The sequence below is a fragment of the Aspergillus fischeri genome, genomic scaffold (genome assembly GCF_000149645.3).
Source record: "Aspergillus fischeri NRRL 181 1099437636264 genomic scaffold, whole genome shotgun sequence".
Classification (NCBI taxonomy): domain Eukaryota; kingdom Fungi; phylum Ascomycota; class Eurotiomycetes; order Eurotiales; family Aspergillaceae; genus Aspergillus; species Aspergillus fischeri.
Window position 1 is genome coordinate 2,957,910 of NW_001509762.1, and position 16,990 is coordinate 2,974,899.

Sequence of the window (16,990 nt, forward strand, 5' to 3'; positions counted from 1 at the left end):
GCTCGAAGCTATTATTATTTCCTGCCTGGGAAATGAGGATAACCTCAGACAGAGGTTTCAGCCTTCCACCTTGGAACCAATTGTGATTCCAATTGACTGTCACATTCCTCCATCTACCAGTCTGTGGTAATATTGCGAGTCCTGCGGATTCGTCACATCATGCTATGAGGTTCAGAGAGACAGACAGAGGCAATTGCCGCATATATGGTATCTGATAGGAGCTGGAAGATTGATCTCACATGCATCACGCATACCAACGTCCAGATGAAGCTTGCTTGTGATAATACATAAGTATCAACTATCAACCTGGTTCAAGCCTCAGGCACCACCACCATGTCTTATCCCACGTGCTGATGATACATCTAACTAAATCTCGAGATTCATACTCATGATAAGTAGACATGTTATCCAACCTTCTTCTCCCTTCAATAACAACGAGATAAATTACCGCAACTGCATCGTACACCTTCAGCTAACACCAACCTCAACGAGCAAACCAACAAAAAGAAACAATACCCAATCCATTTCTATGAGTCATTTTACGTACAACAAAGCCCTCAAACTCTACAAAATTACGCCAGGGTAATTCCGGAATGCCACCAAGTTCCCCGTGATCGCCCGACCCTCGACAGCCCTGCCCAGTTTCGGGAAATGCCTCGGTAAAGTGACTTTCCTGCATAGCCCTGTTGGATGGGTTTCCTTTTTCCTGCATCATACGGGCGGTCATTGCTCTGGATGGGATGGCTTAATAGGGGCTATATTTCTGTGAAAGACTGTTGTTGCAGGAGATTGTCTAGAGAGTTACTGCCTGCGCCGCGGAGCTAAGGTAATGCGCGGTAAAGGGCCAACGTCTTTAGGTTTGGTCTGGCTTGGCTGGATTCGATTGCTTGGTGACGAACAAGGGTTCGTCTGCCAGGTCAGTCAGGGATTAACTATTGGGAATACAGCAGCTGGTCCTCGCTGTATATGGCCGATAACTTGTCATACTGGTCGCATAGATACCTGTGACCTTGTCAATACAGTTGTTTCAGAGTCATTCTCTTCATCCTGTTGATTCTGTGCATTAGGTATAGTCTATGTAAATGTATGTCTGTGGATGCATGCGTCTATGTTCAAATGTACAACCCTTGCCGGGTAAAGCTTTTAGCATGAAAGCAGCAAGCAATAGCTCGGTCGCAGTATGTCGAGGCACCATGACAATGCACGCTCGATAGACGGCGACAACAAAGTTGGTCGTCTATCGTGTAGCAAATCGACTCTTCTTTCTGATACGACTGCCATATCGGAAGAATATGTACCTGTTTTGTAGACCGTAGTCAGCGAAGGATTCTATAACTACGTGAAGCACAGTAGCATCTTCACAGCCTGGCAAATGCAGCAGAAATCGGGCAAAGTCCACGCTATTGGCGCTACCACGGCTGACAGCTGCAAGCTGATGCAAGGAGGTTGGAGCATGGATCAAACAGTTTCTAATCTCCAAAGTCTCTGGTCTCAAAGTACGGAGGAGATAAAAGAATACTCACGGAAATGGTGACATGGCAAGTGTCAGAAAGGCCAGCAGCGATGTCGCCCAATGATAACCCAGATTATTGTACACTGCATTTCAAGCATCAGCAGTGACCAGGGTCCGGGGATATAATGAAGCACAGCCATCGCAGTTCGTAACAACAGGTCAGCTGAGTATGAGGCTACCACCGTTGACGTAGACCATTCTGCTGACCTGTTGCTCCGGCTCCACTTCGCGGACGAGCGCAGGCGCATAGACAGGAAGAGAATGCTTACTTTGGTTACCGAACAATGGAAAGACACCTCCAAAGGTCGAACGAGCAAAACTGTTCGCTGCCAGAGCGCTCGCTGCGTATGTTGGGTATGCATCAACCAGAAAAGTGAATACACCCGAGTATACGAGGATGGTCCTGTTCGTGCAACAGATAGAATTAGCAGACCGTCTATACTCAGCTTATTGGCGCTGCTGCGGTTGCAATCACGTCCGAGGGTCAGCCATATTGCAAACTTACCCGGCTCCGAAGAACGCACTCCCAATCAGTGGTACAATCCAGTGCACATGACGATAGATGGTCCAGGCAAATATGAAGAGTCCTATGGTGACGAGCGGACCTCCGAGGATTGCTGCATAAGGAGACGAAATATTAGCAAGGTTTATTCTGGCTCGATATGCGGATAACCAAAACACCAGGAATATACACACCTGGGGGTAGCCGCCACTCGGGCTGGAAATCATCTGGTTTCCCAACAGCTTTCTCGTGCTTCTTTTCCAGACGAACGTAGACTCGACGCCAGAAAGGATCAGATAGGATGGCAAAGACCATACCAACAAAGAGACCGAGGAACGACAGACCTCTTTGCCATAGCTCGAAGCCGTACACGTTGCCGAAGACGAGCTGAAAAGCACCAAAGAAAAGATAGAGAATACCCAGCAGGATGGCAGAGAATATACAGAGGTTCAAACACATCGGCTCCAGCGCCAATAGAAGCCACGGCCGGTAGGTGGATCGCAGGACAGTCCGTGCAACCGAGCGGTTCATTCGTTCGATTGGAGCCTTCCATCTGTCGTCTCCCGTTTCTTTGCGCAGCTTTTGCGCCTTGCGCCGGAGGAGTCTGGCCAAGTCGAGTTAGATGAGCAAACGCCTTTAGAAACGATACAGAAGCCTGAAAGCACTCACACTGGGTGGTAGGTCTCCGGGACAAACAGGATAATCGAGACGAGAAGGACACCGGACCAGATGAGGAGCACATAAAACGTCCAGCGCCTGAAAATATGACGTGCTTGTTAACGTAATGCGTTTCAACAAACTGATAGACGAGCTTACCATGTCGTAAACTGGTTGATGAACCCGCCAACCCTGGGTAACTTCCTGTCAGTCCCTGTTGCACAAGAGCGAGCTTCGACCCGGTCAACGTCCGAGTTGAGGAAATTCGAGGAGAACATACAGCGGGCCCACTTCTGGACCGATGAAAGGAGAAGCCGTGTATAGCATCATAGGGGCACTGAGTTCGTGGCGGTCAAACAAATCGCCCACTGTACCTCCCGCAACGCTGAGAAAAGCACTGCCAGCAAGGCCGTTGAAGAAACGGCTTACGATCATAGTCTGGATGTTCTGCGCCACGGCACACGGGATCAACCATATCAAAAAGAAGGTAAAGGACACGATGTAAATCCACTTTCGACCATAGAACTGTGGCATGTCAGCAGTGGAACCCAACCCCAGACAGAGTCAACAAACCTCTGACAATGGCGCCAAAAACAACGGTCCAATTCCTACAACCAGCCTCTGGTCAATTCCCGCAAACCACGCAGTGAGGCCCTTAGGCAGACTTACCCAAGCCCCAAATGAAGAAGGAAAGGCCGAGAGTAGCCACAATTCGAGAACAATCAAGTTCCTTCATCAGCTGCCCGTAGGTGGCGGTATACATGGACGACGTGCAAGTCCTCGAAGCGTACTGTCAGTAATGTCTACAGGCCTATGTTCGCAGACTCGAGACTCACACGCAGAGAGAACCCGACGAGCAGATGATGACAATAAGCCATCGCCGGAGCTTGTTCATATTCCGGGGGTTCATGGGGTCATTGTCGTCCCATCCGACAACAAACTCATCACCGTCGGCTGCTTCACCCGGTTGGTTAGATTTATCTTCTGCTTCTTCGTCGACAGTATGGCAGCTGTATCCATCATTCAGAGACCAGCTACGCTCGATGGTCGAAGACGTAGTGCGCTGCAGCTTCTGCGATCGCTCGTTGTTTGTTGCAACGGACGCATTGATGGGTGCAAAAGTCCTATCCGAGTCTTCACCCTGTTGTGTCTCTTGTCCTCGAGCTTCTTCCGTGCTCTTCTCACTTGATGAATCCTCATCGACAGGCGACTCAGGCTTTTCTGTTGTGGTAACAGAGTCGGCCTGCTGAGTTGTCGACATCCTTATTCACATAGGTTGAATCGAGAGATAGACGTCTCCATGCAGTTATGCCAGGTACAACCTCTGCGCTCAATGACCGACAGCTAAAGAAGGAAGAGATCAAAAGCAAGTACCCAAAAAGTGAGCGTCTCCCTGAAAATTAAAGACGAACAAGATCTCCAGATAAAGCGTTCGGATAATCCGAGAACTGGCACAGATGAAAACGACGCCACCAGGCGACCGGTTTCCTTGTCGAGGTGGACTCTACAGCTACAGTAGAGCGGACGTTGGGGAAGAAAAAGATGAGCAGCTACAGATCAGCATATAAAAGTCAGTGAGGTAAGCAATTCCTAGTATTTTAGTGCCCCTGTTGGCCTGGATTCAGTCTCTCGGGTTTCTGTCCGGCAGATCTAGTTATCTAGCGTCATTCGATCACGGTCCCACGGATGATTTCTCAGCATCATCGTCACTGGAACCCAGTCCCAGGAAAGATTATTCAAGAAATGTGATCAAGCAGTTTCCCATTGTAGTCAAGTCCAACTAAGAGGATATCAATAGATGTGTCAATTCTTCGACTACGATGATGATTATGATTATGACATGCTTTGTGGCTCACTCCTGTTGCATGCAGGTCATGTTATCTGCCTCGTGGGAAAAATCGCCGAGTCCCGCATTCTACGCCCTTGTTATAGCATCCTCAATGCTTGTATTATTGGATCTTGAATCATGTTGTTCTGGAAGCCTCAAGCCACACAGCCAAGGCGACCTAGTTGCTTAGCAAGCTTCTATCAAAGGAATTCGGCAGGATTGGATCATCCATGTCTCATCCCATGATAAACATGATCAATATTAGTCTGGAATCCTTTTCTGTAAACTATCCTGTGACGGTACCTTGTACTTCATACACATTGTATTGGTGCAAATCCCGACTGCGTGCATGGAATGGTGCCATTACAGACAATCTCTAAATCCTAAAGCTACCTACCCATAATTTCATACAAACAATAGCCCAAATAATCCCAACAGAATAGCTAGCAATTGCAGCTCTGGATGAGCCGCAAAAGAACCGATCAGTAGCCGCCTTTTCAGCTCCCAAAATCAAATCCCCGAAACACCATTAACTCACTTGGAGCAATACACAGAAGCAATCCTGCTGAAAAGGCAAACCAGCCTCAATCGAACAGCCAGAAAGGAGAATCAAGAACAAACGAGTCAACTGTACATAAAACGATGGACATTGCAGAACACGAAAAGGGTATGTAAGACGTGCTTAGGCCGCGACCTCAGTGGGCTGGCTAGCAATCTCCCCGCTCGTATTCTCTTCCGCCCACGAGCCCCAGAGCGCACGCTTCCCGCGGATCTTGATAGGACCGCCAACAGAGTCAGTACCCTGCTCAACCTTGACTGCGTCCTTGGTGGCCAGGACCAAAACTTCGAAGAACATCTTGGTGGCATCAGCCTTGCTCGCCCTCTTCTCGGGTAACAGATCCTGGAACTTGACGCTCTTCTTTTGGTCGGCGGCGGACTCGCCCAACGCGTCGCGGAGGATGTGGACGGCGTGTTTGGTACCAACGGAGACCGGGCCGCTATCCACGGGGTGCACAGTCGTATCGTCCATCTCTTCCATAGGGTGATGCATGCCCTCATCGTCGCTAATATGCAGTCCCTGTTCCTCCTCGTCTCCGGGAAACTCAATCTCCGACCGCTGATGAAGGGTCGAGTCGAGACCAACTCCTTCGTCCACCGGCACGATGGCTTCCTCCTCGCCAAATTCCAGAGCAGGAGCAGTGGCTGCGGCCACATCCATATCGGCGATGCCGCTGTCGCGCTTTCTCTTCAATTCACCTGCCTTCTTAATGGCATCGAATGAAAGTAGATCACGAAGCTCGGGCGCCCAACCACGTCCGCGGCCCGCGCCAAGGACGTTTGACACAAAGTCGCCGTTCTTTTGCATGTTCATCAAGGTAAGAAGAACAGGATCCCGAGGCAAGAACGCTGCCGGTTTCAAGATTCCAGATCGATCTGCCTGTTGTTCTTTAATATGACTGGGCTTAAAGTCGATGGCCTCATCCAGATCCATGACCGGCATCACCTTTCGTCGCTTGGCACGCTGTGCTTGTTGAACGGTAACGTCATCACCCTGTTCGCCATCTTCGTGTTCGCCGTCGGCGTACTCCTCGTCGAGAATCCCTCGTCCTCCCTTCGTCAACTTTACATCTTCTGCCTCGAGTCTGTTGAGTTCTTCTTCGGAAAGTTCCGTCATTGCGGATTCAGAGTCGCGCTGCTGTCGGCGTTCTTCAGCTTCACGTGCGAGCTCCTCGTCGCCACCGATATCCAAAGTTTCATCGAAGTTGAAGTGGTCCTGAGGTCCATCTTCACCAAGATCCATCTTATCCAGAGGAGCGTCATCCTCACCGAGGTCCAGCTGCAAGTCAACGTCGTTGAACTTGCCGGCGTCACTGAGGAGGTCGTCTTCAAAGGGGCGGGGAGCGGGAGCATCTCGACCAACTTCCATGCTGAAGTCACGGCCGATATGGGTATCATCATCATCACCAAAGTTCAAATCAACTAATGTGTGGTCCTCCAAGCGTGGTGGCTCTTGAGAAACAGATCGTCGGAAGCTACTATCAGGTAGCAGTTGACTTCCAAAATCCATCGAGTGTCCCTGCCGTTTGCCTTCTGGTTCCAGATTAAGGGTCTGTGACAGAAGCAAAGAGGAGTCCAAGTTCATAAACAAATCAGATTCGGTAAGCACATCAGGTAAAGTGATGCCGCCAGGAGCGACAACGGTAGAAGTCAAGTCATTGTTATTTGTCAAACGGAACGCCTAAAACCGCACATATTAGTAAAGCTTGACAAGCATTGAATGGAAATAGCAATCAAGCCTACCATCTTAATCTTCATCAAAGCCTCGTTGCAGTCGTCCAAAAGATATCGGGCCTTTCTGCTGTAGATCCGAACCACACCCAACAGCAACTGACCACTAAGTCGTAGAGCCATCGGAGCCTGCCCTTGATCAACAATGGCATTGACACTGCTCTCGATATCCGACTGCAAAATATGAGATTTCGAAAGCTTGCGCTCAAGGTTGGCCGACAACCAGACGCGGGCCAGCGGCCCCGTCTTGGACAGCAGGGTCTCGGAGTAGAACATAGTCAAATGTGGTATGGATCAAAGACCAAATGGGAAATGCAATCAAATATCCAAAAAGATGCCCGCCTAGTGCGGGGTGATTTGTACGGGAGGTCCCTGGCAACGAGGTTGGTGACGCGCGGTATCCGAATAACACGGTCAACACCAAAGGATCGGCGATTGATTTCCTGGCCCTAAGGCGTCCAAAGAGACAAGGAAAACAGATGAACACAGAACAGCAACAGATCCAGTCAAGTAGTAAATCAATAATCGCATGTACTGCGATACAAAATCAATCCCAACAAGGTGGGTACTGAAGGGGAGGAACACAACCAAAACGAAGGAGGAAGGGTGGTTGGTGTGGTGCGATGGAAACAAGAGAGAAAGAGTTGCGAAAGGCGCGTCTGGCGGGCGGCGGGTGGAAGGCAGGTACCTTAATGGGGAGCCTGAGGTTTGCCCAGCCTCCTCCCTCCCACAAGTTCTCGTCCCAGCAACGGGAGCACGGGACTATGACAGCACAACCAGAAAGCACAGGTGCTGATTGGTTAAAAGGTAGAATACTCGGATCACGTGAGTATTATACCTTACGTAACGGTATGAAGATCGATGTGCACAATTATAAGCTATTCCTGATGCGGCATGTTCGGAATAATATTGATCCTTCATATATTGGGCGCAGAAAGATCAAACCTCATCACGTGATTGTTGACATGGCCAGCAAGGACGGATAGGGGATAGGGAGGTATTCTACAAGACATAAGCAGTTCTGTATTACGCATCAAGCATTCCTGGATAATCTGGGGCTATCAATCTGTTTCAGTTGTTTTCACCTTGATATATTCAATAATGTACGCCCATGATTGACCACGCCATGAGCTATCCAAATCCTCATCTGCATACTCCGTACTAATCAATGAATCGGTGTCCAGACCTTCTGCACGGCCCCGTCTTGTTTCAACTTAGTTTCCCTCCATCTTGATACCGCACTCCGCCGCGCGTCTGAGAACGTGGCTTTTTGCATACTCTCCAGCCCTATCGGAGCATCAGAAGAAACTTGACAAATTCCGGACTGCGCTTCTTTCTCCCACTTTTGTCCTTTGATAACGGGATGATAAGGATCACGAACCCGGTTTGAATGTTTCCTCGTTCTGACAGAGCATGAGAGATGTCAAGGTCCGCAACGCCTGCGCTACCTTTGCATAATGCCCAGGCTTCGAGACCATCATCGACAGCCCCTGTAACAGGCGTGCGGTCACCATCAGTAAGTGTCACTGCGTTTGGAATGACTTCCGATAACCCATTCGCAAATGAATGAGCCTCGTTCAACGGATCGATTCCTGACTTAAGTCGTTCGATAGACGTCCACATCAACGTACTCCTTATTAGGTCCTGAAGAAACCGCGGAGCGCCTACAGACATCTCTCCTTCACGGACTTACACCGGCAGAGGCAGAGATACGATTATTGCGAGATGGTCCAAATGAATTGCCCCATGAAGAACCCGAGCCCTTGTGGCTTCGATTTTTCAAGCAGTTCAAGGAGACACTAATCCTTCTTCTGTTGGCGTCCGCGGCTATCTCATTTTTTATGGGCAATTACGATGACGCCGTCAGCATTACCCTCGCTGTGACTATTGTGGTGACCGTCGGATTCGTTCAGGAGTACAGGTCTGAAAAGTCCTTGGAGGCGTTGAACCGTCTCGTGCCCCATCATGCACACCTCATCCGCGACGTCCCCCCGTCGAGCGCTCCTCTTATGAATAACTCTACGACTGCGACTTTAGGGCCGGATATCGAATTGGAGGACCTTGCGAGCAAGAGCCCCAGCTCGGCATCGGCGGCTATCAAAGCTTCGAGTACTGTTCTGGCCTCCGAACTTGTCGCCGGGGATTTGGTTCTATTTACCACGGGCGACCGCATTCCGGCGGACATACGGATTACTGCAGCTACTGACTTGACCATTGACGAGTCGAACTTGACTGGCGAGAACGAGCCTGTGGCCAAATACCCCGAGGCACTTCGCAGCACCAAGGCCGCAGTCTCCCACTCTCCCAAAATCGTTAGCCCGCCTCGGTCACCGTTCTACGACGCTCCCGCCAGCGGCGCCGTTGGCGCGGATATACGGTTGAATGAACAACATAATATTGCATTCATGGGGACCCTCGTGCGATCAGGGTACGGCCAGGGTATTGTCATTGGGACTGGTGCCAAGACAGAGTTTGGCAGCATTTCGGTGTCACTCCAGGAGATCGAGAGCCCGCGCACGCCACTCCAGCTTTCAATGGATCGTCTGGGCCAGGAATTGAGCTATATCTCCTTCGGTGTGATTGCGTTGATTGTTGTGATCGGGTTAGTGCAGGGTCGAAAGCTCCTCGAGATGTTCACCATCGGTGTTTCTCTCGCGGTCGCTGCCATTCCGGAAGGACTTCCGATCATTGTGACCGTCACTCTGGCTCTGGGTGTGCTGCGGATGGCCAAGCGAGGTGCGATCATGCGAAGGCTACCGAGCGTCGAGACCCTGGGATCAGTGAACGTGGTGTGCAGCGACAAAACAGGCACTCTTACGCTCAACCACATGGCTGTTACCAAGATGTGGCATTTCGACTGCCCGGAACCATTCGAGGTCCATAATGATATCTCCTCTTTGACACCGGGCCCCACCGCCCGAACCGTTCTCCGAATCGGTAATATTGCCAATAATGCCAGACTCTGGCGGGTCAGTGCAAATTCTCCGGCCAGCGCATCTTCGGCTGCAGTGCTCAGTTCTACCGTGGACCGCGCGTCTGGGGCTGTGAAGAGCCGATGGGTTGGTCAACCGACCGATGTCGCCATCTTGGACTTGCTAGACACTTTTGGTGAAGATGACCTTCGTGACCGTATCAGCAGGCGCGTGGCTGAAACACCTTTCAGCTCCGAGCGTAAATGGATGGGTGTCATCATTGGCAGTGCGCAGAACGACGCACCATCCTTTACCGGTGCCAATAACGTTGCCTATGTTAAGGGTGCTCTGGAACAAGTCCTGACACGGTGTGATACTTACCTGACCAAGGATGGTCGTGAGGTCATCCTGGATGAGCCGCGACGCCATACCGTAAGGCAGGCAGCAGAACACATGGCATCTGAGGGGCTTAGAGTGTTGGCGTTCGCGAGCGGAGCAGTCAGAGACACGCCCAGAGGAGGGAGGGTATTTGGCAGCAGATCCGGTACTCCCCTTTCAAGCACAAGTCAGGGTGACGAGGATGATCGATACACTGGACTGGTTTTTGCTGGGTTGGTTGGAATGAACGACCCTCCCCGAAAGGATGTCCACAAGTCCGTCAGGCGTCTCATGGCGGGAGGAGTACGAGTCATCATGATCACAGGAGATGCAGAGACGACCGCGGTGGCGATTGCTAAGAAACTCGGAATGCCAGTAAGAGACTCTCCGGGGTCGAGGCCTGTTCTCAGCGGTCAGGACCTAGACCGTATGAGTACTGCGGACCTTGCACAAGCTATCTCGACCACCTCAATTTTCGCCCGCACAAGCCCAGAACATAAAATGAAAATTGTGCGCGCTCTGCAGTCTCGGGGAGACGTCGTGGCCATGACTGGCGATGGCGTGAACGATGCACCAGCTTTGAAGAAGGCAGACATCGGCATTGCGATGGGCAAGTTGGGTACCGATGTTGCCAAGGAGGCTGCGGATATGATCCTGACGGACGATGACTTTTCCACCATCTTGCGTGCGATCGAGCAAGGCAAGGGCATATTCTACAACATCCAGAATTTTATTACTTTCCAGCTCAGCACCAGTGTGGCTGCTCTTAGTCTTGTCTTGTTGAGTACTCTGTTAGGTTTCAAAAACCCGCTGAACGCCATGCAAATCCTGTGGATCAGTGAGTTGCCCATGGTTATATGGATTTTGAATTGTGTTTGTTGGTTTACTGACTATGTTCTTAGATATCCTCATGGATGGCCCACCAGCACAGTCATTGGGTGTTGAGCCTGTCGACCCGTCCATAATGAATCGCCCACCGCGATCGAGGACGGCGCGGGTTCTTACGAGACCGCTGATTCAACGAGTACTTACGTCGGCCTTTATGATCATGCTCGGTACGTTGGCGATCTATGTCTACGAGATGGGCGACGCCGACGATGTCTCCAACCCGGGGAAGCGCTCCCGTGTGGTGACTGCCCACGACACGACCATGACGTTCACCTGCTTTGTTCTTTTCGACATGTTCAACGCTTTGACTTGTCGCAGCGAGAGCAAATCCGTGCTCCGCGGCGAGCTCTCACTCTTCGGGAACAAGATGTTCAACTATGCGGTTCTGGGCTCCTTGTTCGGACAGGCTTGCGTAATCTATGTTCCGTTCTTCCAGCGCATTTTTCAGACTGAACCCCTCAACGCCGCCCATCTGTTCAGGCTTGTGTGCATTTCAAGCACTGTGTTCTGGGTGGACGAGGGTCGGAAATACCTGAACGCCGTCAAGCGGCGAAGGGCAGTTGGGGTGGGGTACAGTGTCAATGTTTGATACGGGAATGACTGATGGACTGCATTCGATAGAGAGGCTGCAAGGGCGTTGTCTTGCTTTTTTGCTGTGTACTATGAAAAGGGGCACTTATCTATTGGACATGCATAACCCTATACATAATCTCATACCTTTTAATCGCTTCATAACTGCGTCATTTACGTGAGTCAATAAGTACATGGCCCTCTCTTTATCCGTCCATAAAAGCGGTTGGCGGAGATGCAAAAAAAATTGACCTACGCAGGATTCGAACCTGCAATCTCTTGATCCGTAGTCAAGCGCCTTACCATTGGGCCAGCAGGCCAGGTTGTTGATGATGGTAGCCAGTTTTCGTCTAGATATAGCATATGTCGGTCATTGTGACTTCCGAGTGCATGTCCCTGCTCTCTACCGCACAGGTACCAGCCGTCTCAAAGTCCATGCATTATCCATGCTGATCCTTTAATTCGGATAAATCATTACTGGGTGACTACTCATATTTGCAGATGTGAGGTTACTGAGTCTGTACTCATCGGCGACCGCATCTTGAAGCTTCATGATTATGGAATGTGCCGAGCTCCTGGCGGATATATATTTGCCGATGCAACCATGTGCCCACCCCAGATATCCCCACACGACCACAAGAGCACCTAGATTCTTGAGTAGCGAGTCAATCGGCTCGTTGATGTCAAAAATGGACCTGGACAGTCGTCAAATGCCAATAGAATCATCGAAATTGCCGGCAGAGGCTGGTGATTTGGTAACAGATACTGCGGGTTACTCAATCAGAGACCATGCGACCTAGGGCTAGTCTAGTACGGAGCACCGCATATCGTTGACTAGCTAAGTGGCTAGTGACCCCACTGGACGTTATGCAGAAATCTTTATTTCGAGTTCATAGATCATAGTCATGATTGAGATGGATGAATCTACGAAGCTGATGATGGTTCTGCGTGATGGTTACGGTCCGTGCTCCAGGTACGAACGACCTGACGGTCCACAGGAAATATATGGATAGGGCCCAATATCCTAGAGCGGTCTACAGTATAAGTGAACTAGAGTGATAGAACCGGAGCTTCAGGCATCAACCCCGAAATGAATGTCAGCAAATATATATCGGGCTCGTGTTCCTGACAAGCCATGTTTCAAGTTGGAAGCTATGGCGTAGAGAGCGGCCAAATCGATGCGCTGCTGGCAAGAAGGGCTTCCGGCTGATAGGCTGATATATGAATGTGAGTGATGATCCCGAACCGACCGGGCGCCCAGCCGGAGGAACTCCAGAACTCCAGATAAGGGCATCCTGGGCACGAAGCTTGGGTTCCTGAAATGCCCGAACGAGACTTCGGAAAAATGAGGGAAAGCCAGCAGGAACCAGCCAGGGCTGGTTTGGGCCGAGATGTTATTGGCCAAGCTTCTCGTTATCAGTGCTATGGGGCTCCTTCAGCTGCAGCCATACCACATCCGGAGCTAACGGGCCCCACCCACTTGGCAGGTGGCGTCGAGGACCTTATCGGGACCTCACAGCCAATCGATTTGCTTATCTGGGTGAGCGAAAGATGACTTGAGAGAAACAGCAATTGATAAGGAACCCGCATTCGCGTTCCGGATCAACTCGAGACTTGAAACTCGAAACTCTGTCGATAGTGGTATCTGTGCCATAGGAACCAGCCAGTCCGGATGGAGTTGTATGGGGGCTGTACCGCAGAGTGGAGGTATCTCTTCATATCATCAACACTTCCTGGAGTACGATTATCACTGTACGGAGTATCTATCAATCTATCTATCGCGGCATGCATCGGCGGATATGTTATCATCTCAAGATAGCAGGCAGTACTACAGTCTACCTGCCTGGAGAAGCATGTTGTTGGTTAACCAAGAGCATAAATAAGTGTAAGAACCCGGCAGTCAACGCGGTTTGAGGTTGTACAACAACCTACAGTCTACCTACACAGTCAGCCTGAACATGAGCCACAAACCACATGTCAGTGCTCGAAGCCAAGAGGAATATTTGAAGACCACCTGGCATGGAAAAAGCAACGAACCGATGTTTGGGGGTGGAAGTGTCCTTCCTATCTATCTCTCTATTATCCCTATCCACCAAGCCATGACGATGACTACTGTCCACGGAGTGCAATGATAATATGATTATGTATTCGCCACAGTCAGTCAGTTTCCCACACCATCTCGACGGTGGTCTTGGCCGGCCGGGATAACAGAGTGGATTAAAGTTGGGTCCTATCGGGTTGGATATGCACTTACTCCATACTGAGGCGCATTCGCCACGAGGCACTTCGAGGATGCAAGAAGCTATGATGCGAGCAACAGCTGTCTCAAAGTGTTCTCATACCGTCATTGGAAATGCGGACAGGAGGTCGGTCGAGTCTTCAGTGTGTCCTAGATCATGATGTTGGTCGTCGAGCTCTGGAGGTGAGCTCTATTTCATATGGGATCGCCATTGATTGGTGAGATTGTTTTCATCTGTGGCTGATTGGCCAAGAGCCGTTAGGCTCCAGCATGTTATTGGCTGTTTTCTTATCTTACTTTATTGAAACGATTATTCCATTGGGTGTCTTCTGCATGTTATCTCCCGGTACTTTTTTTTATTTTTCTGGTTTAACCGCGTCTCCCTCCAAAGCTGCAAGGAGGTTTTCTTTTTTAGATATTTTTTGTTGCTTTATTTCGTCTTACGCAGTTTCTTACTGTTATTAATTTAATTTATTTTGTTTACAGGGAAATCGCTGCTGAGTGTCCCAGGACCAGTATCTATCAATCAAGCTGGAAGACTAATACGAACACTAATATCAACCGATATCTATCATCACCAAAGAACGGATAAAAAAAGAGACCAGGAAAGCATTTTAAAAATATCGATAATTACTGCCCCACAGCTTCCACTGCCTTGTCTGCCCATGGAAGACTGTCGATCTATCGCTATCATCGCTTGACTCCTTCAGATTGCAAACGCAAATTCGTCTGTCCCGTCCAATTCCAGGCCCACCGGGATGCCTTTCCAGAACTCTTGATTAAATTCCTATGACCCTATCTATCTTTTCTCGCCATCTTCTTATATACTACGTCCTCCGCCCCCGTGGCAATTGTCCTTCTCCACAGAGCGGAGTCTACAGTTCTTCACTTGCTCACTCTCTCACTCGCTCGGTCGATCCTTCTTTTCAACAACAGTCTCGTTTTTGAGTGAGCGAAGTAGGAGGTTAGCTCTAGCCAACAATATATCCATTTCGATCCGTCTGTACGATTTCTCTGCAACCGAAACTTCCCGCCCTCCGATCGTGTCATCGTCCTCGCTAGCCTTTTCCGCTCTCTGCCACTTCCTCCGGCATCGGAAACCATAACTATATCCCTCTCTCCGCCCACGACACATCCCGGGAGAGAGAGTCTGGTGGTTTTCGCGTGCATTGAAATTCTCTGCATTCTTCGTCGACTCAGCATACACGTAGAATCATAATTTCAGCATTTCACCATGTCGTCTCAACCAGGCGTCGCTCCATATATCCCGGACTATGCGTCATACAACTGGACTGGTGCTCCCGCAAACTATGCACAGCTCGCCACAAATGATATTGGCGGTGATTCCAGTATGTTTTCTAGTTTCTGCTCGCTTTGTGTGGGACCATGATTCTAACGGCATCATTTTCAGGAACGGAGAATCTAAACAAATGGTTTCAATCGGGTGACCAGGCGTACATCATCGTGGCCTCCGCCATGGTCATGGTCATGATTCCCGGTCTTGGATTCCTGTACTCTGGTCTCGCTCGTCGTAAGTCGGCTCTGAGTATGATCTGGGCCTGTATGGCATCATTCTCGGTCGTCACCTTCCAGTGGTACTTTTGGGGTTATTCCCTCGCCTTCTCTCCTACTGCCACCAATGGCTACATTGGCAACCTTCGCAACTTTGGTCTCATGAAAACTCTGGCCGACCCGAGTCCTGGATCACCTCTCATTCCTAATCTCCTCTATGCTTTCTACCAGGTATGATATCACTATTCAAGATTTGCTAGGATTTAGCGGACATTGCAGGCTGACCAAGCCTGTCTGGCATAGATGCAATTCTGTGGTGTCACTGCGGCTATTATTATGGGCGCTGTTGCAGAACGTGGACGTCTGCTTCCGGCCATGGTTTTCACCTTCATCTGGGCTACTATCGTCTATTGTCCTATGGCTTGCTGGGTATGGAATGTGAACGGCTGGGCATTCAAATACGGTGTTTTGGACTATGCCGGTGGTGGTCCTGTCGAAATCGGATCCGGTATGGCAGCCCTCGCCTATTCGATGGTCCTCGGTCGTCGTCAGGAACGTATGATGTTGAACTTCCGCCCTCACAACGTCTCGCTCATTCTCCTCGGAACCGTCTTCCTCTGGTTCGGTTGGCTTGGATTCAACGGTGGTTCTTCCTTCGGTGCCAACATTCGGGCCACCATGGCTTGCTGGAACACAAACCTGACTGCTGCCTTTGGAGCTATTACCTGGGTTCTTCTTGATTGGCGTCTGGCCAGAAAGTGGTCGATGGTCGGCTGGTGTTCCGGCACTATTTCCGGCCTGGTCGCTGCGACTCCCGCCTCTGGTTTTTTGACCCCTTGGGCCAGTGTTATCCTTGGTATCGTGACTGGCGTTGTTTGCAACTATGCAACCAAGGGTAAGTTGACAACGTTTATGGTGTCCAGTTCGCTTTGCTAACCACTCTTCTTGTCTAGTTAAATACTGGATCCGTATCGATGACTCTATGGATGTGTTCGCCGAACACGGTGTCGCGGGAATCGTTGGCCTTATTTTCAACGCCCTTTTCGCAGACGATGCAATCGTCGGTCTGGACGGTGTGAACACGGGGACAGGAGTCGGTGGATGGGTCATCCACAACTACAAGCAGCTCTACATTCAAATTGCTTTCATCGTGGCTTCCTGCGCTTATTCCTTCGTCGTCTCCGCCATCATTGCCTATGCCATCAACGCTATTCCTGGCCTGAAACTGCGTGCCTCCGAAGAGGCCGAGTTGCTCGGCATGGATGACGACCAGCTCGGCGAGTTCGCATACGACTATGTCGAAGTTCGCCGTGATTACCTGGCCTGGACGCCTCAGAAGCACGACCAGCTCGAAGACGGCCATGAGATCCCCCACGCTGCCCGCTATGGCATTGGAGAGCACAGCGAGATGCTCGAAGGCCAGACTCCCGTTGGAATCGACAGCCGAGGATGCAGTGAAGGCGACTCTGGCATTCAGGAGATTAAGATTGCACCGGCTCCTCGACAGGTCGCCGAGCACAATCCTCCTGCGCAAGCTCAAGAGACGCACGAGACACCTGCAGCTCCTCAAATCGACGAGAAGCACGACGGCTCATCATAATACCCTCATCCCCTGCCTCATTACCTCATTTTCTTCCACCCTCAGTTAAACCCCTTTTCTTCCACCCCGACCCCCTTCTTGTTCTTGTTTCCTTTCCAAGCG

General features: G+C 50.4%; 4 protein-coding genes and 1 non-coding gene across 5 annotated transcripts; 2 read left to right on the forward strand and 3 right to left on the reverse strand.

Annotated features, from left to right (window-relative positions):
* Nucleotides 1–1,672: 1,672 nt before the first annotated feature.
* NFIA_082560 (putative MFS transporter) lies at nt 1,673–3,933 on the reverse strand (the record flags this gene model as incomplete). Its single annotated transcript, XM_001260205.1, has 9 exons — nt 1,673–1,916; nt 2,019–2,130; nt 2,210–2,619; nt 2,685–2,771; nt 2,832–2,864; nt 2,953–3,197; nt 3,246–3,280; nt 3,342–3,451; nt 3,509–3,933. 9 exons carry the CDS (start codon nt 3,931–3,933, stop codon nt 1,673–1,675), a joined length of 1,701 nt encoding a protein of 566 aa, XP_001260206.1.
* A 1,249-nt stretch (nt 3,934–5,182) lies between these two features.
* NFIA_082570 (kleisin alpha) lies at nt 5,183–7,065 on the reverse strand (the record flags this gene model as incomplete). Its single annotated transcript, XM_001260206.1, has 2 exons — nt 5,183–6,739; nt 6,802–7,065. The coding sequence occupies 2 exons, from the start codon at nt 7,063–7,065 to the stop codon at nt 5,183–5,185; spliced, it is 1,821 nt and encodes a 606-aa protein (XP_001260207.1).
* A 1,144-nt stretch (nt 7,066–8,209) lies between these two features.
* On the forward strand, nt 8,210–11,556 carry pmr1 (Ca(2+)/Mn(2+)-transporting P-type ATPase PMR1; the record flags this gene model as incomplete). The annotated part of the gene is made up of 3 exons (XM_001260207.1): nt 8,210–8,305; nt 8,403–10,917; nt 10,982–11,556. The coding sequence occupies 3 exons, from the start codon at nt 8,210–8,212 to the stop codon at nt 11,554–11,556; spliced, it is 3,186 nt and encodes a 1,061-aa protein (XP_001260208.1).
* A 229-nt stretch (nt 11,557–11,785) lies between these two features.
* Nucleotides 11,786–11,857, reverse strand: NFIA_082590. Its single transcript has one exon. It is a non-coding gene; the product is annotated as a tRNA-Arg (tRNA).
* A 3,153-nt stretch (nt 11,858–15,010) lies between these two features.
* On the forward strand, nt 15,011–16,888 carry NFIA_082600 (ammonium transporter; the record flags this gene model as incomplete). The annotated part of the gene is made up of 4 exons (XM_001260208.1): nt 15,011–15,125; nt 15,188–15,519; nt 15,592–16,183; nt 16,242–16,888. 4 exons carry the CDS (start codon nt 15,011–15,013, stop codon nt 16,886–16,888), a joined length of 1,686 nt encoding a protein of 561 aa, XP_001260209.1.
* Nucleotides 16,889–16,990: the final 102 nt, after the last annotated feature.